This window comes from Rhinocladiella mackenziei, assembly GCF_000835555.1.
Source record: "Rhinocladiella mackenziei CBS 650.93 unplaced genomic scaffold supercont1.6, whole genome shotgun sequence".
NCBI classification, from domain to species: domain Eukaryota; kingdom Fungi; phylum Ascomycota; class Eurotiomycetes; order Chaetothyriales; family Herpotrichiellaceae; genus Rhinocladiella; species Rhinocladiella mackenziei.
In genome coordinates, this window is record NW_013550599.1 from 2,462,628 (window position 1) to 2,486,779 (window position 24,152).

A 24,152-nucleotide genomic window follows, 5' to 3' on the forward strand; every position below is an offset into this window, starting at 1 on the left:
ATACGGTAGCGACCGAGCCATGTGTGCGACCAAGTCATTGAAGCGACCCAACCAGAAATGAGAGAATCAGAGGCCGCCGTGCAGTGCTAGCATTCGATTGCCAAACCATCGACGTCACGGGACACCGCAGAGGCTGCACATCCTCCAATGGCATGATTCCTTGGATGATGAAAAGACTGGGACAATCCTGAGGTCATCATGCAGACACGCTTGCAAGGCATGAGATGGTGGGTTCTCTCTGGTGAGCCTACGGCTGGCACATGGTCTTGACAAAAAGCGACCACTTACGCCAGTCCATGAGACTGCAGGAGTTTCGGAATCGGTAGGCAGAAATTGAGGGCTTTGGAGGGCCCAGAATGGCTCGGCTGGAGATTGAGAGCGGGGGAGAGAATCGGTGGTTGGAGGAGTGATCAGGCTGTGTAGACGGGAGCCACGAATGGAGAAGGAGCTGGTGGAAAATCGGGGACCTGGAGCGGCGTTATGCGATGCACGACGAGGGTATGGAGCTCAGGGCAACCAGGAGAACGAAGAAGGAAGAAGGTTGAAGGAGAAGGTCGAGGGATAGGGGGGAGAGAGCTCTTATAGCGAGGTCAAAAGCGGCGGAGTGCCAAGCCTCCTTCCATGCCTGAAAGGAGCAACTTTATAAACGTTATTACCGGATCTCTCAAATAGCAAACACATGGCGGAAACACGAATCCAAGTCCTGTCTGATCTTCATTTGGAGACCCCGGCCACTTACGACATTTTCACAATCCCCCCTCATTCCCCAACTCTGGCGCTGCTCGGAGATATTGGATACGTGCAAGACGCAGGATTCTTCGAATTTCTCCAGCAACAATTGTCCAATTTCCGTCTCGTCCTCTTCGTTCTTGGTAACCATGAACCATACCATAGCAACTGGACCGATGTCAAGACTAGATTAGGCCGCTTCAGCGATGATATGCAGAAGTGGTTCCTGGAGGGCAAGATAGCGGGCGAGTTCATCGTTCTCGATCAAACGCGTTACGACATATCCCCCTCCGTCACTATTCTAGGCTGCACACTCTTCTCGGGAATCACGTCAGAACAAACCCAAAGCGTCAGCTACGGGTTGAATGACTTCTACCTGATTGAAGATTGGTCGGTCGACTTACATTGCCGTGCCCATTATGCGGACTTAAGCTGGCTCAATGAACAAGTGGAATTAATCTCACGTCTTGAACCAGCTCGGAAAATTATCATTCTTACACATCATAGTCCTTGTACGAACGAGGAAACAATCGATCCCAAGCACAAAGGGAGTTCAATCTCGTCCGGATTCGCGACAGATCTCTCGAGAGAACCCTGCTGGACGAATCAAAATGTCACCGTTTGGGCGTTTGGGCACACCCATTTCAATTGTGACTTTCAAGATGCCAAAACTGGAAAAAGAGTTGTCTCGAACCAGCGTGGTTACTATTTCGCTCAGGCAGCTGGGTTTGACTCGCAAAAGGTTGTCACTGTATGAGTATAACATCACAAACACTAGCTTTCCGCCGTCGTCTGATCTTGCTTGGAAGTCTCAAGGGTCAACATAGTACCTTGTGACTTCAACACTTCCTCAAGCTCATCGAGAGCCACTTTGCGGTTTACGTCTCCGGTTTTGAGAGAATAGCAAAAAAGGCCTGAAATGCGATTCGAGATAATCTTCTCGGTGTATATCTGATCCGTCCACATATCTCATCATGTAAGTTACTAGAGCCATTCAAGCGTGGTGATAGTGGTGAAACCGATCTCGTATACGTAAGTTGGATGACAGCCTCTGTATAACGGGGAGCTGTTGGTATTCGTACGGGATCGAGGTGAAGGGGAAAGGGGGCCTGTCCCGAGTCCGAGGCAAGGATGATATCTCCATTCGATGCCTCCACATTTAAACATGATAAGCTCCAAAGGAGTTCCGACTTCTTAAACAAAGAGATGGTGAGATCTTGATTGATATGTAGGTGATATATTGGAGGCAGGAAGAGATGAAAGTCGCCTCTGAATCTGCATTCCGACATTTGTTTGCAGTCCAAAAATCCTGCTGAGAGAAGGGCTTCGAAGCCGGTTAATATTAGCAAATAAAGGAAGTTCCGTAAATTCGTCAGACCACATCAAATTGGTCACTCTCAAACTAATATCCATGACCGATGGGGACTCCGTAGATCGTTAATAGGTAATTTCCCCCACAAAACATTGGGAGTGTAGGCGTTGTCAAGGATCTGTGCAATCATGGCAACAAGCACATTATCCAGACACTTACCGGTGGCCTTCAAGGTGTTCATTTCGCGGAGGGCAGGGTCAAAAAAAGGGAGTAGATTTTGAATTCATGGGTCTCGCTGCATGACGTCGTTCTGAAGATTGATAATATTTGCAAACGGTGGGCGGAGGTCAAAGGTGTCATGGAGGAATGGGCTTCTTGAGGGGGCTCCAAAACGGGCTATGTCGAGGATGCAGGGGAGAGGCAAGGCAGATTTTAAAGGAGCCGGGAGAGAATCGAAGGGGCCCGATGCAGCAGGAGGATTCAGGCGATGTCGTGGCGGCGAGAAAGAAAAACGGTTAGAAAAAAGGAAGAGGCGCGGCGGGACCAAGCCTGTAACCATGCCCAAAGATGTAAGCCGCCTAAACCGAAGGCAGTGCAACTTGAATGGGTGCTCTAGATCTCCCAAAGAGTGTAGGATAGAGCCCATCTATATACCTATTTACACAGTATATGTCAACGCTGTTGCCTATCAATGGTGATACAGTGAGTGTTACAGAATGAGTCGGTCTGTTGCGAACGATAGGTCACAAATTGTTCAATAGTAGATTTCCTTCTCAAAGACATTACACAACAATTAGAGGACAATAGCACCTTACTTGAAATACCAATAGATGTTTTATATGGCAAATTCGTCTCAGGCAAGCAACCGCGTCTTTTCTCTACCATGGCGGGCTTTCTTCCCGACGATATCAATTTCTCTGTTGTTGACATGAGCAGGCTCGAATATTTATGTGTCCGAAATGAATTGCAGCCTCTCCAAAAAGAATCTCGTTCCTGATGAAAAGTATATCCCCTGGATTGTCTCTCGTTTCTCAACAGCGGGCGTCCATGTCGAACAATACTTTCGAATAGGAGCTTCTGAGACAAGATGCAACGCCACGATTTCCCCAGAAGCCCCCACCGAGGATGAAGATACGACATCATTTCTGCTTCCGCTCTACCTCCAACTTCTTCATCGCCACCAGTCTCTCTGCGACCCTTTTCGTCGCATATTCATTATCTTCTATGACCTGCCGTTTGGCATCCGGCCACGGTTTCCGCCTTCCCATGTCGAATAGCCGCCAAATTGAGGGAGAAAACAGTCCACTGACGCAAAGTTTGTAGAACTTTGGGTCACTCCACCAGAACCGCCACGACTTCCAGCTAAAAGTACTAAAATGCTGGAATATACCTGTACCGGCAGTCTCGTCGAGCCACCTCATTTGATCCGGTAAAGGGACAAAGACGGGGTAAAAGTTGGAGTCGAATTTCGACCTGGCGAGGACACTCTCGCGCCAGGCGAGCTGGTCCCGATGCCAGTGTTTCATCTTGTCGAGAGATGGAAGCTGGGATCTGCCAAGCCAGATTTGTGACACGGCCATGGCGCTCAGTTCAAATTGGACGAATCCGGGGAACGCAAAACCACATTGGCCTAAAAAGGCAAGGGAGTTGCGGACGGCTGGATCGGGGTGGAGTGGGAAGATGTTTCGGTAGAGTGACGGTGGGCCACCGACGACGGGATATGGATTGTACTCCTTTGGAACGAACGGCACAGAGAAGTCGTACCCCGTGCAGTAAATGATCGTGTCGACGTCGTCGAGAACCCGGCCGTCAGTCAGCTGGATAGATTTCGGCCCAACGATCTGTTTGACTGGGGAGATCGGCGTGGCAAACCCGTTTTCGAGGAAAGGATAGATGGCATCGGCGACCATCGGTGACGTCGTGGCAATCGATGGAGCGGGCGATAAGTTCCATTCTTCGGGTTGATGGGCAAAAGCCTTCTTGGACATGCGGGCGAGAATCTTGTCGATGAGCCAGTTGAACAAGTTCGGAAACCAGGTCGTCATGAATACTTGGAAAAACAAGAAGGACAGATTCTGGCCTTGGTCGAGCGCACGGCCATCTTCCGTAAAACGAGGAACCTAAGACGACAGAGTCAGCCCGGACGCAAATCCGGAAGATTTCTAGACTGACCAAGACAATCCCATTTTTGTGGGCAATGTACACTTTTTGGGCGTGTTGAGACAGTTCCACCGTCAAATCCTGGGCGGTGGCGTGAAGCCCTATCAGGAGGACATTCTGATCTTTGAAGCGAGAAGGGTGAGGGAACTCGATGGAATGCAGGATCGGGCCTTGGAACTTTTCAACATTTTGCAATTTGGGTATTCTCGGTGTAACGAAAGAGCCGCTGCATGTCAGGAGTTTGTCAAAGTATTCGATTCGACTCGATCCATCGTGCACGACTTCCAGAGCCCATTTTCCATCAACTCGAGAGAATGTGTTCACCGTGGTGTTCAGGTGAATATGAGGCCGCAGTTTGAAATGATCGCAATAGCTCTCCATGTACTGGTGGATTTGTTTAGCGGAGGGATAGTCGTCGACGCCTTCAGGAAAGGGAAAATCAGAAATGGCGCTTCGAAATCGACTGCTGTTGAAGACTGTGGTCTCTGTGACTGAAATGGAAGAGTCCGTTGACGACTTCCAAAGTCCTCCGACATAACCTCGTTTCTCGAAGCCAGTCACATCAAACCCATCCTCCATCATGTTCTTCATCGCCATCAGACCCAGAGGGCCAGCTCCTACTACAGCCACTCGCCCTAAGTTGACTCCTTTTGTTTTTTCCCCAATCTCCATCTTGGTCTTGCGCAATGTAGATATCGACCAATGGCCAGCGCCCCTTTACCTGGGAAACGGTTATCACTCCTATGCAGGATATAGGGTATGAATAGGAGTAGAAAAGGGGTCAACCAAGCATGTATATATACTAGCAATCTGGCAGGACCAGTTGCCAAGGGGACAGAGCATTCAATACATCTCAGTTTGCACCCCCAGTTTGACAGTAGATCTCTCTCTCACCGTCATCGTCGGAAACATATTTATACTCGGAGACAATTGACGTGGAATACGATCAGGCCTCCCAAATAGCAAATCGATCTCGGTATGACAGGGTGACTCTTGCATAGCTTCCAAAGTGAGCAAGCCCAAAGATGTCCTGGGGCAACCTTTTACATCAATACAAACATGGCAACCCTTCGAATCGCCCGCAAGGAGTATGCTCGCTTTTATGCCTCCTCAAAGCGTGATTAGTCGATGTTATATGGACTACTTCGCTGTCATTTAGATCATTGCCTAGCTTTGGCACCTTTAATCCATCACGATTCCACTATGAAGCGGTCTAACATTAGGCTAAAGCATACAGAAACCTTGGACTCAATTCAGGCGGCAGACGCCAGACCAACAATTGGGCGCCTGAGTGACCGTCATGGCTAGTACATACAGCTCAAGAATTGCATCTGGGCATAGGGTTACTCCAGGTGGCCTCTACAGGAGGCCCTATTGTACGAACACGTTCTGCCATTGGTTGAAATGACCAGCCGGGGTTGTCAATCTCGAAGCTGCTGATGCAAGGGCTTTGCCGCTGCATTGTCATACCCCATCTGTTTAGGAATATTTCTACTAGCAATACCAATTACCAAATATGGTACTAGTTGCATTGCTGCACCTCATTTCTGTCGGCTACATCGTCGAGACAAAGGCTATATTTTCCTCCTAGCATCTAGAGGGAAGTTTTGAGTTTGTCCAAGGCTGATGTTGACGTTTCCGGATCCTTGCGGGTCAGGTTTCATGTCAGCAAGACTCGTCAACCTGAAGGTTTTCCAGAAAGACCAGATTCATTTACAAATACATAACTTATGACGTCCAAGTGGGTATCGTCTTGCAAAGATTTTAACTTCTTATCCTGCGGTGTCTTGAGTGGATTGCCCAAGGTCGAGTTGCTGACCATCTTCATGACAGTTTTCAAAGCCTTGGGTTGGTGCATTATGGAAGCATCGGGCCCCTCAAAGATCCCGGAATTCAAAGTTGACCATATGAATCCCGCCCTTCTCGAATTTTCTTCCCCTTGGAGCCGGTCCGCTCACGTGCTTATCTTCCGTCCCCACTTTGAGACCGTCTCTTGCTCCAGTGAGAGGAAGACTCTTGGAATGGCTTTCTGTTCGGCTATCCTCGGTCACCCGGGCTCATTCGCCCCTACCCAGCAAGCGTCGGCGATAATGTCCAAGGACTGTCCGTGTATGCTCAAGGATCGCTCATTGAAATCGTGGAAGAAGGCTGTGTACCATCTCAACCTTGCCCTTGAATATCAAGTCATCCATACACTCTACGTGAATCAAATATTGGAAAATATAGGCAAGAACAGTTCCATGTCATGAAAAGATATGAAATAAGGCCTGGAATTTATGCCAACGTTCTGTTTACCTCACGATTCTGGGTTGCCGTTGGTAAAAGTCCGAAATTTCCTTCGTTAGCGCCTCCCTCACGATCGAACCACACAATTTCGCATACGGATTAGTCTTGACCGCCAGTTGTCGAGCAGTTTCATTTCCATATCGACCACCAAGAGCCAGTTCTCGGCTCGCAGTTCCTTCCAGCTCGTCTCTTGATAACCCTCTCAGACTAGGCACGTCATCCAGCATCTTGCGGGATGTTTCCGACTTGCTGGCCAAAAGGAGCAAGTAACCTCTGTGGGTGTGTGCTGAGGCAAGGACCTTCGCATCGAGTCTTGAAACGGCGTCGATCTCCTTGCTCGTTGTTGCAAGTGAAACAGCTTGAGCGATATCGTGCAAGATGTCTGCGACCGCCTTCGAGTTTGTTTTCAGCTTTTCGTCGTCGATTAACATTCGGCGTGCTTGTGCCCGGTTGTTCCAAGCAGATGCATATGAAGAATCATCGTTGATGATATTTGTCAATTCGGAAAGGGCTTTTTCAATGTGACTCGGTTCCGGTGCCTCTTGGTTGATCAATCTCAGCGCCTGTCGTTCTCGCTCTTGCAGCAGCTCTACCCTTCTTGTATCTGAGCTTTTTGGCAGATGATTGTTGACGTGGATGACTCCCGATAGGGATGACTCTGGATCGAAAAGGGCCGCCAAGACAGAGGTATCATTCTTGCTCAACTTAGAGTTCTCCATGCCACGGAAAATTGACGGGTCGCTGCGATCTCAACCACGATTGCGACAAGTTACAAGAACAGATCAGAAGAATTTCAGATAACACAAACCGCACGGCAGTAGAGATGACCCGGGTCTTAAGCATCTGGGGCCTTGACAAGACTGCCGGAAAGCGTCAAGCCTATCTCCAAACCCGGAAGCTCATATGACCCGGACCGTCCGCTTATCACCGTGTGCACGCAAACAAGCGAGCATACCCGCGTTCGGATAGTAACATCCAGTCTCTCGCATTCATATCCCTCACATCCCGATCGACTCTGAACTGATTCCTGTATCTCTTCCAAGTCTTGCATCTTCTTGAATTCATAATCTGCTGAAAGGCGGCCGAAATCCCTCCTATTTCCACTGGCTACACTATAAGACAACATCTAATTCTCGGATCGTCAAACCACAATGGCGCCGATTGCAATTGCTCCTACTCCCGTCCCGAGTCACGATCTGGCCAGTACGTTCCATAACAGTTCTCCGGAAGCACAAAAACTTCCAATGACGGCCAAGAAGATGGGAAGCTATCGAGGTTATGACAACGTCCACTGGTATGTGGGCAATGCAAAGCAAGCGGCCGCTTTCTACATTTCTCGAATGGGATTTGAGAGAATAGCGTACCGTGGACTCGAGACTGGCTCCAGAGTGCTTGCTTCTCATGTCGTCCGCAACGGAGAGGTCACCTTTGTCCTTACCTCGCCACTGCAGAGTCCAGATTCCACGGTTGGATCACTCTCCGATGAGGACAGGAGCCAGCTTACCGAGATTCATGACCATCTGAAGGCTCATGGTGACGCCGTCCGTGATGTTGCTTTTGAGGTTGATGATGTCGCTGCCGTGTACGACGCAGCCGTCGGAAGAGGTGCCCACTCAGTCCAGCCACCAAAGACTGTAAGCGACGAATTTGGGGCGGTTCAATATGCTCAGATACGGACGTACGGTGACACGATTCACACTCTGATTGAGCGTCATCAGTACAAAGGGGCCTTCATGCCTGGGTTTCGAGCTGTCACTGAAGTTGAGAGAACCGCAAAGTATCTTCCTCGGGTCGATTTGGAAGTGATCGATCATTGTGTTGGTGAGTTATGTGCCTGCCTTTCCCGTGAGACCTAAACCAACGATGCCTAGGGAATCAGGATTGGGATGAAATGGAGGCTGCCTGTGAATACTATGAAAAAGCACTTGGATTTCACCGGTTCTGGTCGGTCGACGACAAGGACATCTGCACAGACTATTCTGCATTGAAGTCGATCGTTATGGCTAGTCCCGACGAATGCATCAAGATGCCGATCAATGAACCAGCCAAGGGCCTCAAAAAATCACAGATCGAAGAATACGTTGATTTCTATAACGGCGCAGGAGTCCAACATATCGCCTTGAGAACCAACGACATCATTACCACGGTGACCAATCTTCGGGAGCGAGGGATCGAGTTCATCAGCGTACCGGACACCTACTACGAGTCAATGTCAAAGAGACTTGAAAGCGCCGGGATGAAGTTAAACGAAGACTTTGCGGCCCTCAAGGACCTCGGAATCCTCATCGACTTCGACGAGGGAGGATATCTGTTGCAATTGTTCACGAAGCATCTTATGGACAGACCCACCGTTTTCATTGAGATCATTCAACGGAATAACTTTTCGGGGTTCGGTGCTGGGAACTTCAAGTCGCTCTTTGAGGCCATTGAGAGGGAACAAATGGCTCGAGGAAATCTTTAGTATCGTCCGTCTCGAGTTTACTAGTGTCATACGTATAGCGTATCGTGTGGGAGAAAATCGCCTGTTTCCCTCAGCCTCTCATTCTTCTGCAAAGCTCTCCTTAATTCTCAACAAATTTCCCATTGATATTTCCAGGCCGGTCAAGGACATCAATCGTCCATCTAACATGATGAAACCTCGTATTAAGATTTCAACGGAAGAAGGAACCTCCGAGGAAGGCTGCATATGAGAGGCACCAAACAATCGGGCAGATTGTTCCTGTTTCGTATTCTTGCTAAACTAACGAGCACAGAGTCAACAGGATGAGTACATCCTGAGGTCTCGGGGAAAAGGAAAAACCTTTTTCCGCGGAGTCGACATTCAAAGTACCTCTTTCACTTCTCCGCTCCTCATTCCTCTTTATAAACTCGTAGCATTCGCACAAGGAAGGGCATGGAGCATGGGCAACAATTCTCCACTGCGGTCTAGAGCACGACAAGCATGTGACCCCTGCAGGTACGTCTTTCGGGCCCCGCGAAATGCATAGTGCTTCAGCTGAAAGGGGACATCTAGACGAAAGAAAACAAAATGCCCGGGCGAGAAACCTGTCTGTTCTTTCTGCAGCCGCCTCAATCAAAGATGCGCATATGCGAAGAGTCCTGATGCACCTGACCGCCGGATTCAGAATGAATCTCGTATTGGCATGTCCAAGGTTCGCCGGCGCTACCAATGTAATCCACCCAGGATATATGGCTGACATGGTTGATAGGAAAGAGATGGCTCTGGAGACCGTGTGCGCAGGCTGGAGGCACGAGTCGATCAGATCATGCAAGCTGTCAAGTGTGTGCTCCGCTCCGAGGATTGAATCAAGAGCTGAGATTGCAGTACGCTGGTCGGAAACCGGGTAGGACAGCTGTCCTCCAGGAGCACTCCGATTTCGTCGGTTCCTTTACGAGATATCTCTCCCAGCCCGCCTCGACCTCAGTTTGACGAAGATAACAGCCCACGTACTGAAGGATCTACTTTTGATGCATTTCGAAGGTTTGCTTAGAGCCAAATGTTCGATGGTCCACTCACACCATTCAGGCCGATTCCCCCTTCCGACGTACTCCAATCATTAGCGAACGTCTACATCGAGAGGATAGCCGATCAGCCTTTGCCGCTTTTCGACGTCAAGACATTACCATTCCGAGTGACGAGGTTCTCACCGGGCTTGTTGAGGAGCTTTCTGGCCTTGACAGTCAGATTTTCGAACCATGACTTTTTCAAAGATGTCAAATCCACGGCCGTGGATTTCTACAAAGCCTCTTCTCGCACAGCACTGTTCACTCAGATTGCCGAGCCTACAGGGTCTCTGGATGTGCTTCAATCTTTTTGTCTCCTTTGCCTTGGCGAGATTGCAGGTCAGTTACACTTTTTAGGACGAAGAATGGAGCTGATCAAACGAGTGAAGACGGGAAAATGGTGAGAGCCTGGATGGCGCTTGGAATTGCAGCAAGAATGGCCATATGTACGAATCTGTCCATATCCGAGACCGGAAAATCCAAGACCAGGAACTCGGACATGTCCCGATGCATCTGGAGTCTGTTCATTCTCGATCGGATCCACGGCAGCAGCTTCCGCACCGTGCCAGCTATCACAGACGAAGACATTCTCCCTGAAATGCCCCAATGTGCCGCGCAGCCAAGGAAGCTTCCATTGACTGAGATCGAGGATCTTCGCATTCTAGAAGAAAAGGACGATGGCATCAATTCCTATTCTTTGCAACTGTTATCAACCTGGGGTCGCCTGATGTCGTACCTGAAGACCATCAGACAAGGCAATCTCGAAGATGCCTGGAGAGCCAACTCAACCTATCAGCAGATCAAGTCGCAAATGTCTCAATTCGAGACGGTCTTTCCGGAAGCCCATCGATTCAGAAATGCCAGGTTCCATGAAAGAACATTTTCAGATTTGGCTCAAGATCGCGCTTACTGGGCTCCTTGGGTCTTCACGCAATGTATCTACCATACGATCCATTGCACGTTGAATCATCCTTTTCTACACGTTGTCAGAATCCACGGACGCCAAAGACTACGTTCCCCGTCATTCCTTCAACATGCAATAGACCAGACGGTCTTGCATTCGGCGTGGGTCGTTCGCATCGTGGAGCTGTGCGAGGAGAGGAATTTCGTCGTATTTGACCCTTTTGTCGGCCACCTTGCTGCCATGATTGCCACGGCGCAATTTTTCCTTCAGTTCTCAAAGGATACGTCTTTGGCGGCAAGGGCGTCGAGAGATTTCGAACGCCTTCATCGGTTCGTTGAAAATATGGCGAATGAACATACTCACCTTGCACATACTGTAAGATCTGCTATAATCCTTTATACCTGCCTGTACATCTGACATTGCCATAGGTTACGAAACTCTCCAAGCTGGCCCAATTCGCCGCGCCGTGCATAGAAGCGACACAAATAATCCAGCCACCCAAGGTCGAGACTTCGCTGCTGTGGGACTTGCTGGACTATGCGGTCTCCTCGTCACCAATGGTCAGCAGTGGCGGAACGTCCGAGGACATCGAATTGAACGTCAACACTCAATTCCTCTCGCCCGTGAATCAAGATACGCCTCGTCCGACCGAGGCCGTGGCTCTTCCACCGTGTGGCACGGCAGAAGGACCGGCGGAGAACTTCTGGGAAGATACTTCTTTCCAATTTGACATGGCAGACTTTTCGAATCTGCCGGACATGTCTACCTGGTCAATGCAACGAGAGGTCTGGTTCAGCGGTCACCTTTAAGAAAACTTCCGCGGCATCTTTTTGATGGTCTAGCCGTTCACGTGAGCGGCTCTGGGATATGCGTTACTCGGCCTCAACTTTTTATCTCAATGGATCCGAAGCAATCCCTGATCTCGACACCGGGAATGCCAGACAAGCCATGTACCATTTACGTTGTTGAGTACTGGGCACTTTCCAGGCAAACATATTGGGTTGACATTAATACCGTTTAAGCGGGAGTTGACCGAAATGGAAGTAGATGATCTTGGTCTGAGGTGAATCCCCTGAAGCGGAGGGAATGCCCTATACTCAAAACGACATATCCATTGTCCGCACGCTTTGACACTACAGCCTTGCGTCGTATAATTCATCCTTTATAACATTTAAAACTCGCCAGGGAAGCCACATAAAGCCAATTCAGCCACATCGGGTACGGTTCAATTTCTCAGCGCCCTCAGCCTGTCTCCCAGGCCCTCCTCAAGTTTCGCTCTCTCCGCCGATTCTGCCGTCGGTAGCTCATGCTCCGGCACCTTCTGCTGCATTTCCTGGGACAACTCGACACCCGCCTCATCCGCGACCCGATTCATCAAAGCGTCGACCTCCCCTTGGCCTTCGACGCCCACTTGCTGGCTCTCTACTCCTCCAGCCACACCCTCATAGTAGCCTGAAACCACGTCGAGATCCTCGAATTGTGACTCGAATTTCTCCATCACTGCTCCGATTTTCTCCAAATCCATGCTCTTGAGTGCCGCGTCCATGCCCTTTACTGTCTGTGCCATCGATCCTGTCACTGTCCGCATGGTGATGGCTGTCTGCACACGCGCGGCGACGGCATCGATCCGTGCTGCGAGCGTGAGGAGTTGAATTCTCTGCTGGGAATTGCGAACCGAGTTGGTAGCGTAGAGACGGGCGATTTGTGGTTGAGGAGGGGTTTGGGTGAGGGCTTTCTTCAGTTTGGCCTGTTCGGTGCGGGCATCTCGGTCGGCTTTTGCGGCTTGTCGGTTTAGTTGTTTAGAGGTGAACTGGGAAGAGGGGAAAGTTAGCAGATGTTTTTTTGCGGGTTGAGAATGGTTTGGTAGAGGAATAGCCGTTGGGAATGCGCCGACTCTTGTGGGATCAACGAGCAGCAAGTACCTTGAGGTTAAAAAGAGCCTTCTCAAGGCCCGACATCTTGATCGGAAGGGTAGAAAATACCCTTGGAACTCAAATCCAGTCACGCTCGTGTATAGAAAGGCCGAGGATTGATGGAAGATGAGCTGGATCTGTCGATAAGACCGGTATCAGATTATGGAAAAAGTACTGGAGGAGTAGGAGGCATCCAAGCAGAGGTGTGGTCTTCTAAAATGACAGTGGCGGTTTATCTTCACTTGATCTTAGCAGGCTGCGGGACGAGATGACGCTGGAGGTGAATGAACGAACACGTGCTCCGTTTGCTCCGCCGTATCATTTGCTCAGCCTCTCGAGTCACGTGCTGGATGGTAGCCGTACGAATGCGGCCTCCAATGCCCTCTGTCAGATGCTTCCAACTCCTGGACCTCAGTACCAACAAACCCCCAAGCGACAATTCCATGTCCCTGTTTCTCCATTACACACGCCTCTGCATCTCGCACCTTTAATCCATCTTCCGGCCGTCCCATCGCCTTCGAATCGCCTACCTTCGGCGTGCGAATCATTTCCTCCGACAAACCCTGTTCCCGATCCTATTCTGACTGCGCTTACTCCAACCCCCAATTAGCCAACCATGGCGCAAACAATCCTCGACATATTCTACTCTCTTTCCAACTGCCTCTGCTGCTTTCCGGACACTCCGCAATTAAAGATCAACAACAGAAGCTTTCGCATGTTACGACTCCTGGGCGAAGTATGAATCCCCCAACGTAAGGCGCATTCTAACGTCCGACAACTAACCTACTTCCCTCAACAGGGCGGCTTCTCCTATGTGTACTTAGTTCAAGATACCTCCGATTCAGCATTGTATGCGCTGAAAAAAATCCGCTGCCCCTTCGGACAGGAATCCGTATCACAAGCCCTAAAAGAGGTGGAAGCATACTCTCTGTTTGCTCCGCATCCGAATATAATTCACAGTATTGATCATGCTGTCCAAAATGACTCGACTACGAAAGTGTCCGGCATCGGGGCGGAGACTGGCTCTGCAAGCAAGACGGTCTACATTTTACTGCCTTACTACCGACGAGGAAATTTACAAGATATGATTAATGCGAATCTGGTCAACCATACTCGGTTCGGGGAGAGACGGCTGATGCAACTGATGCTCGGAGTATGCAAAGGCCTCAAAGCCATGCATCAATATCGAGTTCGCAATACTCCATCCCGGTCCGCGGCGAAAGCGATCCGTGACGAAGCTGCAAACGAAGACGCCGACGCCGCTCGTCGGAAAGCTCGCGCCCAGAAACGATCCATGACCGCCGAACAGACACATCAAGAGGAACTCGCCGAGGAGCAAGAACAACCCCTGATGCCTGATGGCGAAGTGACTCGTGCCCAAGAAGGAAAACAGCCAGGAGAAAGCAGCGCCTATGCTCACCGAGATATCAAGCCGGGGAACATCATGATCGACGACGACGGACGTACACCCATCTTAATGGACCTGGGAAGTCTTGCCCCGAGCCCTACACCCATCACGAGCCGAAGTCTTGCGATTGCCGTCCAGGACACGGCCGCCGAACACTCCACCATGCCATACCGGGCTCCCGAATTATTCGACGTCAAGACCGGTAGCGTAATTGATACAAAAGTGGACATTTGGTCCCTAGGCTGCACGATGTATGCGTGCCTGGTGGGTAAATCACCGTTTGAAGCCCGCTCTGACGAGACGGGTGGTTCACTCTCAATATGCGTTCTGGGTGGCGACTGGCGGTGGCCTGGCGAAGGCAATGCCACCAAAGGGAAGGACAAAATGCATCCACCTCAGAGATCCGGATCTCAATCTCAGTCAGCGAATGGCGACGTCAACGTCTCCGCAGGAAAGCCTGCCACCGGAGAGAGGATCTATCCGCATCCAGCGGCCAGGGAGGTTGTGAGACGCTGTCTCCAGGTGGAACCATCGGAACGTCCTGACGTGGACGAACTGATGACCCTCGTCGATACGTGTCTCTCTGAGTTACCGGAAGATGATGAGGGAGGGGATGTTGAGGCAGATGGAGACCTGTAGGTACAGGCGTGCATGCTGGGCAAAGCGAAAGGCAAAGCAATGCTTGAGTGATTTCACACAGCATTGGATAGGCTGGCCATATGTGGATGGCGGTTCACTGGGACCAAACGGTTTCTAATCAAAGCTGAAGCTGAAGCCGAAGCAGCAGGAACTGAAAACGCCATGCGCAACCGCGTGGAGTATCCTCAAAATATCCAGTCCCATACACCCCTCCACACATCCATTTTCCTATGGCCTCTGCGGCCAATAGCCCATTACGACGAGCCCCCCAACCCCCAAAACTTTCATTTCTCTTCAACGTACTTATACATACACCTTAATCGTCATACTCTAAATTAAGCTGGCGATGAGAGCGGACGTCCGAATAGTCGGAGCAAAGGCGTCATGTGAGGTTAGCGGATAGCAGAATGGCTTTTTCGCACGTTAGGAAAAAGGGAATCAATATCATAACAAATGCCATCCAAATATAGGACTGAGGACCCCGTTGGTCTTTGGATATAGGCAGGTATGCCAGTGAACGAGACCCCATGCCTACATAGGACTTTCCCTTGGGCCAACTACAACCTTGTCAAGTCGACAATCTCTGCCGATTGCAAGTAGAAAAGATCGACTTCAACAGCTCTGCTATGAGCTGATCTCTTTCTTTCTAAGATGGCTAGACTTGCATTTTCCGATGGCCCAAAAAAATATAAGATAGTTGAAATGAAGCCGGGACTTTGGGAAGGAACCGGGTGGTCAAGGATGTTTTACACAAGCGATATTTCATTGGCTGGGCATCCACGTCGAACGATGTCTTCAGTCTCATTGAATTCAGTTTTGTTCACCGACTCCAGAAGCTTGACTTTGGATGTCGCCTGTTCATTTTGGTCGCTAGGGCCAGTGGCTAGTGCATTGTGCAGCCGGGGGGTGTTTGGAGGCTATTGGCTAGGAGAGCGCTGCCACAGAAGCATTCGAGGCTGTGTTCGAGACCGGCGAGGGGGAGGGATTAAGGGCAAGATATTCAGACACGCGGTGATGATGAGGGGGAAGTTTGTCGTTGAGGAAGACGTGAGGCGGCCTGAGGAAAGTTCAGGGGTGCAACCAATATAGATATTACAAAGACAGTGGATGAAGGAGTGGGTGAAGAGGTGGGGGATATTGTTGTTGTTGAAGTTGTTCCAGTGATGGCAGGGGTTGGTGGCGGGGGTTGCGACTGTGGCACGAGTCGGGATTGATGCTGATGATGAAGTAGAAGATAAGGAGGAGGCCGAAGATGTGAGAGATGAGGTAGAGAAGATGCTAGTGCTTGAGGCGGATTGTGATAAAAAGCTCGTAGTGAAGCCGATGCTGATTGTCGCGATGGTCGACGTTGACCCGATCATCGATGTGCTACTTGTGTTTGGTACGGATGGTGTCGACCGTGAGCGCGACGGGGTGTTAGTGCCCTCATACCATTTCGCTAAAGAAAGTCCTCAGCCTTGGGCGTGACAAGGCTAAGGATCAGGACTACGGTCCGGCAATGTGAACTTCACCGTAAAGCAATCTGCTTTTCCGTATTTTTGGTGCACCACTTCAACAACAAATCATTTGCAGCAACGCAATATGCAGACTTGATCGGAACGCAGTCCGATCATTGCATTCATCCGCGTCGATGCTGCATGGTCCTTCTCAACTGAAACATATTTGCGTAATATGTCAGCGATCCAGTATCACGCTGAGACTGCGGCGCAACCTCCTCACCCTGGCGATTGAATCTTCCTGTGATGACACTTGCGTGTCAATCTTGTCAAAAACAAATGGGCCACAGCTTGCAAGAGCGAGGCAGTACTTCAATGAGAAGATCACTGTCAAGAACACCGGCAAAGGCGGCATCTTCCCACCCGAAGCTCTGGACAGCCACCAAACCAATCTCTCGAACCTGATCGAGAAGTCTCTACCCTTTCTCCCAGACGCGGACGAAGCTCTCCCCGAGTCCAGCAGAGTCTGGCTTCGAGATGGAACAATCAAACAAAAGCCCGATTTGATATCGGTGACTCGAGGGCCAGGAATGTCTAGCAACCTGGGCGTTGGATTAAGCACAGCCAAAGGGCTCGCGACGGCATGGCAAATCCCCATGGTCGGAGTGCACCATATGCAAGCACATGCTTTGACACCGAGACTTGTTGATGCTCTGAAAAGAGACCAATATGGCACGTCGAACCCTCTCAACCCCGCGTTTCCATTCTTGACCCTGTTGATCAGCGGCGGTCATACAATGCTCCTCTACTCGAAAGGGCTGGTGGAACATTCGGTCTTAGCTACAACAACAGATACAGCCATTGGGGATGAGTTGGACAAGTGCGGACGTGTCATATTACCAAAAGACCTGCAACGAGGGACACCAGACACTGCATACGGGAAATATCTCTCTGAGTATGCTTTTCAGACACCCGAAGAGTTCACCATGTGGAATGTGCCTCGGAGTCGCCAGGAAGAATGCAACAAGCCTCTCAACAGGTTTGGGTGGACGATCAGAACGCCTTTGGCCCTGACAAGAGACCTGGCCTTTAGTTTCTCAGGCATTGGGAGCCAGGTTCAGGAGCTCGTGCGGCGTAATGGGAAAAGTTTGATGGACGAGGAGGAGCGGATACTATTGGCTCGGGCAACTCTGGGTGCCGCGTTCGAGCATCTGGGCTCGCGAACGATCATTGCATTGGAGCAGCTCCGAGGTCATGGAGTGGAGATTCCTACCCTCGTGGTGAGTGGAGGAGTGGCAGCCAATACTTTTTTACGGTATTATCTACGCCAAATGCTCGATCTGCGATCATTTGAGCAAGTGAGGTTGGTTTTCCCGCCGGTCGAGCTCTGCACGGACAATGCGGCAATGATCGGGTGGGCTGGCATGGAGATGTTCCAAGCTGGATATAGAACAGATCTCGGGTGCGACCCCAGGAGAAAATGGAGCATGGATTCTCAAAGCGACGAGGGAGGCATTTTGGGGATTGGAGGGTGGATTTTTGGCAGATGATCCAAATGTAGCATAATGACCACAAGTTCCAATGCAGGCACAGAGCTCCAGACGCTCCTCCCATGCATGATCTTCATATCTTCACGTGAGTGCAACACATAAATGGCCCGTCCTCCAAGTCCCAAGCCACGATCATCTGCGGGGATCATGTGAACACCGTGCAGTGATTGGGCAGCAGCCCGGACAGGAGGCTGACTGTGGAAGAATGACGGAAGCTGATTGGCTACGAATACGAGGCAAGGCATTTTTGGCTTCCACGGCTTACCGAGCACAGCCATGACTCAATCCACCAAACAGGAAAAGCCTCACCCGCAGCAGCAGAGGCATCCTGAGGAACGAGCAGCCGAACGTGGGTCAAACGAACGGTCGGTCTTTGGGATCCGCCTATCAAGTGGCTGTGGGTAGTGCAAAAAGATGTCAAGCTTTTGCACGGAACGCCAATAGGCGATTCCGGATTCAGAAAATATCGCGACGCGACAGGACTTGGGAGTTCCGTGGACCACTGAAATTTCAACAGACGGGGCAGTCATCGTGGATTTGTCTTGTGAATTCGCCACTCTGGCATTTTTCGACTGATTGAGATCCACTCCTCCGTGAACAAGACTCAGAAGGATGTGACGGAAGCATGGGAAATAGTTGACCGGTGTATGCAAGGTTGGTCTTGGTAGAAACTCTGCGGTTGGCTGATAGTCGATTGCAAGAAACTTCAGGCGTTCCATGTTCCCATGACGCATCTCGGGCGAAATGGCACGGGGCCTGTTTTCTAACATGTTTGAAGCGATTCAGCGTCAGCATATGGAAAGAAGATGGACTTGTCCTGAAACCATTTTGGTATTCTCGCTGCAGCGATCAGGATATCGGACCAAAAATGATCTTCGAGTTTGGAACGGGGGGTCTTTGACCCGGGAGCCGCGGCACGTGACCAGGACACCATAAGGCCTAGTCTGGATGGGGCATAGGACAGGCGCTTTGTAAGGCTTGAGTTTTCTTGCGTTTCCACCTCCTCGTGGGGTCTTGTATTATTTGGTAAGCAGTAGTCTGAGGCCTTGGGAATGTGTCAACAGCGCCGGACTGGGAATCTTTTGTCGGTCTTTTGCAGGATTGGGGGCAATGGGTGCTGCAGGATGAATCCTCTACGCGAAGAGTCTCATCATGCAGCGTCAGGGGTGAGGTCTCCTTTGGATGCCAAAAACAAGAAATAGACACCTGAGAACGGTGGTGGTACTGTAGCAGCACGGGAGTCCGAAGAGTTACGGCCGATGGCAGAAGGGTAAAGACCGAGAGAGCCAGGGGATGAGAGATACCCATCTACTACCGGTGTGGGTATCTTTGGGGATCTCTTTTTTTTTTCAACACCCCGTACATACAGACACATATTATAGTACCACTTGCTTTGCACCGCCCGCGCCATAACCGGGAGGGAAGCGCAGAGAAAGCCAAAAGACCGACTGGTACAGCGCAGGGCGTCGCGCATCCCTGTCCGCCTAACACCTCCCGGGACAAGTGCCTTGGCAGAAATAGGCACCAGGTTGACACAAGTGCCCATCATCAGCACCGCGACTCACCCAAATCACCATTCACTCTTTCGACTCATTCTTCCTCCTCTTCCCACCACCATCTTCAATCCTCGACCTTACACGGTCACGACCACTTCTCCTTCCGGACTGCTCGCCTCCTCCAGACAATTGTACGCCTGGGTTGTCGCCACGCTGGCCTCAGGTGTATCTCGTCCATCCGTATCCTCATCCTGCTCTATCTCAACTTCAACCTCACCTCTACCCGCAACCCACTTCAAATTGTGTTACACCTCTGTTCACTCGCCTACCGAACAACTGTGCACTCCTCGAAACAGCCCACCCTATCACCTTCTGTCCGCGGGGTATATACTTTCCGACCCACTGGCACTGCCCGGAGATCCTACTCAGCACGTTCCCCCGGGCTACAGTTTCCCCTTCGACCACCGTTCATGATATCTTGTGGAATATCATCCTGCGCCCGATACCAAGCGAACCTTTCAGGACTGCAATAAACTCCACGGGCTGCATTAGCACGGCGTTCTCGAACGGAATTCCTCAATACCAGACCATAACAGGTATCAGCACGATAATTTGTGAGTAAAAGTCGAACTTCGCTTCATAAAATCTTTAAAGTCTGTTCGGTTCATATCCATTGGCACGGGTGAGTCATAAGCCACTGGAAACTGCCCAAAATCAACCAATAGGCCGCATGCTAAAGTCTAAGCTAGCACCTTGCGTGTCATCTGCAACTTTCCCCTGGCTTGTGTGAGACTCTCATATACCAACCATGTCTTCCTCTTCTATGCCACCTCCTCCTACTCCCTTTGCTCACCGTCGAACCCCTCGACTCATCACCAAGAACCTATCTCTGTCACCACCCGCTTCGCCGGCGTCATCAGAATGTCTTCTTCGTAGGATGTCCAAGGGCGCCACGTTCCACTACTCATCCTCGCCGTCCACGGTCGATGATCCAGTCCTGAGCATTCCTCACCTGACTCGTCGATCCCCAACATGCTCTCAGTCCACTCTCACTAGCTGGCTGTCGGAGAAAGAGGACGTCGCCAAGTCCATCGCCGATTTCGAGCAAACATTCTCCGGCGCACGTGGGAAGAAGTCCTCCAGTCGCCGAACTTCCGCCCAGAACTTTGAGCAGCAAGTGAAGGCTTGTCGCGGTTCGCTCCCGTCGGATGAAGGATTGGGATCATCGATCAGTCCGGCCAGTGACAAGGGTCTCGCCAAGTCATTCGAAAGAGCTTTGGATTTGTTGTCGAACAGAGATAGCGGGCTGGGTACTTCCGTTAGTGACTCAGTCGAGAAGGTTGTGGGAGACACCTCCGAAGAAGACGGTCTTGTCAAAGACTTGATTCAAGGTTGGATTGCCCGCTGCGTCTTGATGTGTGAAGACATTGTTAACCATCCCACCACAGAAGCTGACTCGCCAGAATCGACATCTCGCCGCGCCAGGCCACGAGAAGGTCACCCCTCATCTAGGACTTCCACCACCGCTATCACACGAAGCATCGCCCCTCCAACTTCCCGGACGGCTGCTCGTCATCCTCCTCTGAGCCCCTGGGCCCGAAACAAGATCAAGGAATATATCATCACCCCCATCCTCCGGGAGGATCGATTTGAGATCCTTCATCCTCTTGTTACTGCCCTCGGTTGCAAGGCCAACAAGGCCATCCGATGCTTGCGTGATCTCGAACAGAGCCTAATCTTCCAGCCATTGGTAAGCACCTTCGCGTCCCAACGTCTACCAGAGTCTGACATCCTGCGCCAGACACTTGCCATCTCACGGCCACTCTACCGGGTCTTTGGTGAATTTACGGTTCAGCTCGTCGTTGATACTTACCAACATCTCCCGGAATCGGATCAACGACGTGCCGCTGATCGTCCTTACGACAACGGATACTTCCTTGATCTCGTCCAACAGGTCAATCGACTAGCTTCTCATATCGGTTCCTCCAATCGCGCTCAGCAGGCCGGTCCTGCTGAAGACGACGAAATGGCCTACTCTATCGACGACGAGGTCACCCTTGAGGGTGGTCTCGGTGAGACCGGCAATGAAGCTGAACTCGTTCGCTGGAAGAACGGCAAAGGAATTTCCCTCCGAACTGGCCTGCCTTATGTCCCCACACCGGGCATTAAGCGATCCAGCAGCGACGCTTTGGACGAAGACGTCGCCAGATCCATGGCCCGAAGGAAGAAGGGCTATATTCCCGAGATCGTCGAGATGAAATGCCACGACAAGTCATGCGACAAGATATTCACCAGAAAATGCGATTTGGCCAAGCACGAGAAGACTCATTCTCGTCCCTTCAAATGTCCCGAGGAGAGCTGCAAATATCACGAACTGGGTCTTCCCACCGAGAAGGAGCGTGAACGTCACTACAACGACAAGCACGCGAAAGACCCTCTCTTCTACAAGTGTGAATTCTGCGAGTTCCGAACCAAGCGTGAGAGCAATTGCAAACAGCACCAGGAGAAGAAGCACGGCTGGCATTACGAGCGCGCCAAGGGCAAGGACAAGGCGACTTCCACCACCAAGATGACACCGGCCCAGACTCCTCGCACTCCAAGCATGGACTACTCTCCAAGTCCTGCCGTTTCCATCAGAACCTGGGACGACGGAAGCTCCATCGCAGGCAGCATCGCCGGGAGCGCTTCTATGACACCTTTCGAGCAGCCACTGAACAACTTCGATAACTATCAGTCCGCTCCGGTCACTTACTCGAACCCGATCTTCCCTCGTACGACTCCATCCGTGTCGTACAATCAGACGGACGATTTCGACTTCAATGCCACTCCATTCAACCAGAACTATCAACCTGCTCAGGCATACATTTCTCCTACCAACACCACTCCCATCACCCCTCACAACATGATGTCCACGCCGATCACACCGGCTTATAGCAACATCACGGAGCCATCTCCTTACGACAATTCGATGGATATTACCATGGATTGCAATCCTCCAACCACTTGGAATTCTGGCCTGCCCACTCCGGGTTCCTTCCTTCAACCTCATTCTCGCAACCCCTCCATCTCCGACCAATCTCCTATGATAGCTGTCCCATCTGGGCAATCTTTCGGTGATGCCCCTCTCCTGGTCCAGGAGCCGGACTTCCCTTCAGGGGATTTCTCATTATTTGGAGGCGAAGGTAGCAATGCCTTTTCGAACCCAGCTGCTGCCACGGCAACTCTGTTCCCTGGTGGGCCTGAGATATTTGCTTCACTTGACAATGATCCAATGCTTGATCCCGCCTGGAATGACAGCGACTTTATTGACTACGAATGAACCACTAGAAAGCATTAGATTGGCAACAAGAATTCTTTCAGGATTGACATTTTTTACGCGGATTGGGAATTGAAAATTGCACCACCCTGCCGCCATGTACATTTGAGCGTGTTTTGCGGGTTTTTGTCTTTTATTTTCATTTGCACTACTCCACCCGTCTTCAGTCACCAAAAAAAAAAAAAAAAAAAAAAAAGATGGAGGTGTCGAGAATCAGAGAGAAGGGAGGATTGATGAATGAAAACTTTTATGACGAAGTGATGAATATTTTTGATTGTCCTCTCAATTCTTGAGTGTGTGCAAGGAAGACCGAGGAGAACAGCTTGACACTATAGGAGACGAAGGGAGATGAGATTCCCCCCCCTTTTTTTTTGGGACACCAAATCAAGGGGACACTGCGAGTTGATTTTCTAGGTGACTGGAAAGGATGTAATTACGTTGACGGGACATGGAGAAGAGGATCACTCATCTAGCATGTCTGCTCGTCGTTGTCCTCTTTATCAGTATCAATTGCTGTCGGCTACAAGGGTCTGTTCTATCGGGTACTGTGGTAAAGATACAAATCAAATCATCTCTTCACAATCATATAACACTCCACCTTTTCCTCTTGCTGATCGCCCTGCTGAGAGAGAATGGTCATTGACTCATCCCGTTGCTGTTGCTCTCACACCTCCTTACCTTCTCATCAACGTAGCCCATATGCAGGTGGTCTGATTGATGACTGTCCTCAGCCTGACTGCGACAATGACTCCGACAAGATCGGACTGTTTTGTTGAGCTCATTAGTTATCCAGATCCGTAGATGTCTATGACTCACCGTTGCGGTGCTGTGCCGTGATCCCGGTCCTGGTTTCCTCCACTGTACATTCCATCCGTTTCCTCCTCTCTCTTCACATCCGACTTCCTCTTGCCAGTCAGTCTATCCTATGATCAATGATCCATGGCGATATCGGTGAGCAGTGTCCAGAAAGAACAGAGTTGGATTTAGATCAAACAGGCGAAACCCAGAGGCGGATAGAGAGTTTACGAAGGTCTACTACGAAGCTAGAGGCAGTCCAGTTCGACATATAGTTTAGTGCTCGCAGGAGAGCATTCCTAGTGGTCAAATGGTAGAAAAATAACGGCTCGGGTCCTATTATTATTATTATTATTATTATTATTATTATTATTATTATTATTATTATTATTATTATTCGTGGTATGCAAACTTCTCAAAGGCAAAGATCTCAAAGCGCTGTCGACATGAACTTGTAAACGTCTCATCTAATTTAAGAGCACATGGAAGAATGTTGTCCTCGTGTAGAGGCGATGCCAAGGACCGGGGCTAGAATCTCTTGCTGCCCTCCAGTCCCCCACGCACGCCGAGCGTTCATTGGTTGCCATTGGCTCATCAGCATTGAATAACCTTTACGTAACGTCAGCCTTGCAATAGTATGTTTGAGTTTGGATTCGCGAATGAGAGATGCTCCCATGAAGCGAAAATTTATATGTAAGGCTCAG

At 50.4% G+C, this 24,152-nt stretch overlaps 9 protein-coding genes across 9 annotated transcripts; 6 read left to right on the forward strand and 3 right to left on the reverse strand.

Moving 5' to 3' along the window:
• Positions 1–679: 679 nt before the first annotated feature.
• Positions 680–1,486, forward strand: Z518_08671 (uncharacterized protein; the record flags this gene model as incomplete). The annotated part of the gene is made up of 1 exon (XM_013414411.1): positions 680–1,486. The coding sequence occupies one exon, from the start codon at positions 680–682 to the stop codon at positions 1,484–1,486; it is 807 nt and encodes a 268-aa protein (XP_013269865.1).
• A 1,694-nt stretch (positions 1,487–3,180) lies between these two features.
• Positions 3,181–4,873, reverse strand: Z518_08672 (uncharacterized protein; the record flags this gene model as incomplete). Its single annotated transcript, XM_013414412.1, has 2 exons — positions 3,181–4,161; positions 4,214–4,873. 2 exons carry the CDS (start codon positions 4,871–4,873, stop codon positions 3,181–3,183), a joined length of 1,641 nt encoding a protein of 546 aa, XP_013269866.1.
• Positions 4,874–6,492: 1,619 nt separating this feature from the next.
• On the reverse strand, positions 6,493–7,206 carry Z518_08673 (uncharacterized protein; the record flags this gene model as incomplete). The annotated part of the gene is made up of 1 exon (XM_013414413.1): positions 6,493–7,206. The coding sequence occupies one exon, from the start codon at positions 7,204–7,206 to the stop codon at positions 6,493–6,495; it is 714 nt and encodes a 237-aa protein (XP_013269867.1).
• Positions 7,207–7,638: 432 nt separating this feature from the next.
• On the forward strand, positions 7,639–8,948 carry Z518_08674 (4-hydroxyphenylpyruvate dioxygenase; the record flags this gene model as incomplete). The annotated part of the gene is made up of 2 exons (XM_013414414.1): positions 7,639–8,308; positions 8,359–8,948. The coding sequence occupies 2 exons, from the start codon at positions 7,639–7,641 to the stop codon at positions 8,946–8,948; spliced, it is 1,260 nt and encodes a 419-aa protein (XP_013269868.1).
• A 518-nt stretch (positions 8,949–9,466) lies between these two features.
• Positions 9,467–11,704, forward strand: Z518_08675 (uncharacterized protein; the record flags this gene model as incomplete). Its single annotated transcript, XM_013414415.1, has 6 exons — positions 9,467–9,639; positions 9,697–9,831; positions 9,897–9,968; positions 10,014–10,330; positions 10,381–11,270; positions 11,324–11,704. The coding sequence occupies 6 exons, from the start codon at positions 9,467–9,469 to the stop codon at positions 11,702–11,704; spliced, it is 1,968 nt and encodes a 655-aa protein (XP_013269869.1).
• A 416-nt stretch (positions 11,705–12,120) lies between these two features.
• On the reverse strand, positions 12,121–12,853 carry Z518_08676 (uncharacterized protein; the record flags this gene model as incomplete). The annotated part of the gene is made up of 2 exons (XM_013414416.1): positions 12,121–12,705; positions 12,818–12,853. 2 exons carry the CDS (start codon positions 12,851–12,853, stop codon positions 12,121–12,123), a joined length of 621 nt encoding a protein of 206 aa, XP_013269870.1.
• A 571-nt stretch (positions 12,854–13,424) lies between these two features.
• On the forward strand, positions 13,425–14,855 carry Z518_08677 (uncharacterized protein; the record flags this gene model as incomplete). The annotated part of the gene is made up of 2 exons (XM_013414417.1): positions 13,425–13,544; positions 13,608–14,855. The coding sequence occupies 2 exons, from the start codon at positions 13,425–13,427 to the stop codon at positions 14,853–14,855; spliced, it is 1,368 nt and encodes a 455-aa protein (XP_013269871.1).
• A 1,630-nt stretch (positions 14,856–16,485) lies between these two features.
• Positions 16,486–17,841, forward strand: Z518_08678 (uncharacterized protein; the record flags this gene model as incomplete). The annotated part of the gene is made up of 1 exon (XM_013414418.1): positions 16,486–17,841. The coding sequence occupies one exon, from the start codon at positions 16,486–16,488 to the stop codon at positions 17,839–17,841; it is 1,356 nt and encodes a 451-aa protein (XP_013269872.1).
• Positions 17,842–20,145: 2,304 nt separating this feature from the next.
• Positions 20,146–22,656, forward strand: Z518_08679 (uncharacterized protein; the record flags this gene model as incomplete). Its single annotated transcript, XM_013414419.1, has 2 exons — positions 20,146–21,087; positions 21,139–22,656. 2 exons carry the CDS (start codon positions 20,146–20,148, stop codon positions 22,654–22,656), a joined length of 2,460 nt encoding a protein of 819 aa, XP_013269873.1.
• Positions 22,657–24,152: the final 1,496 nt, after the last annotated feature.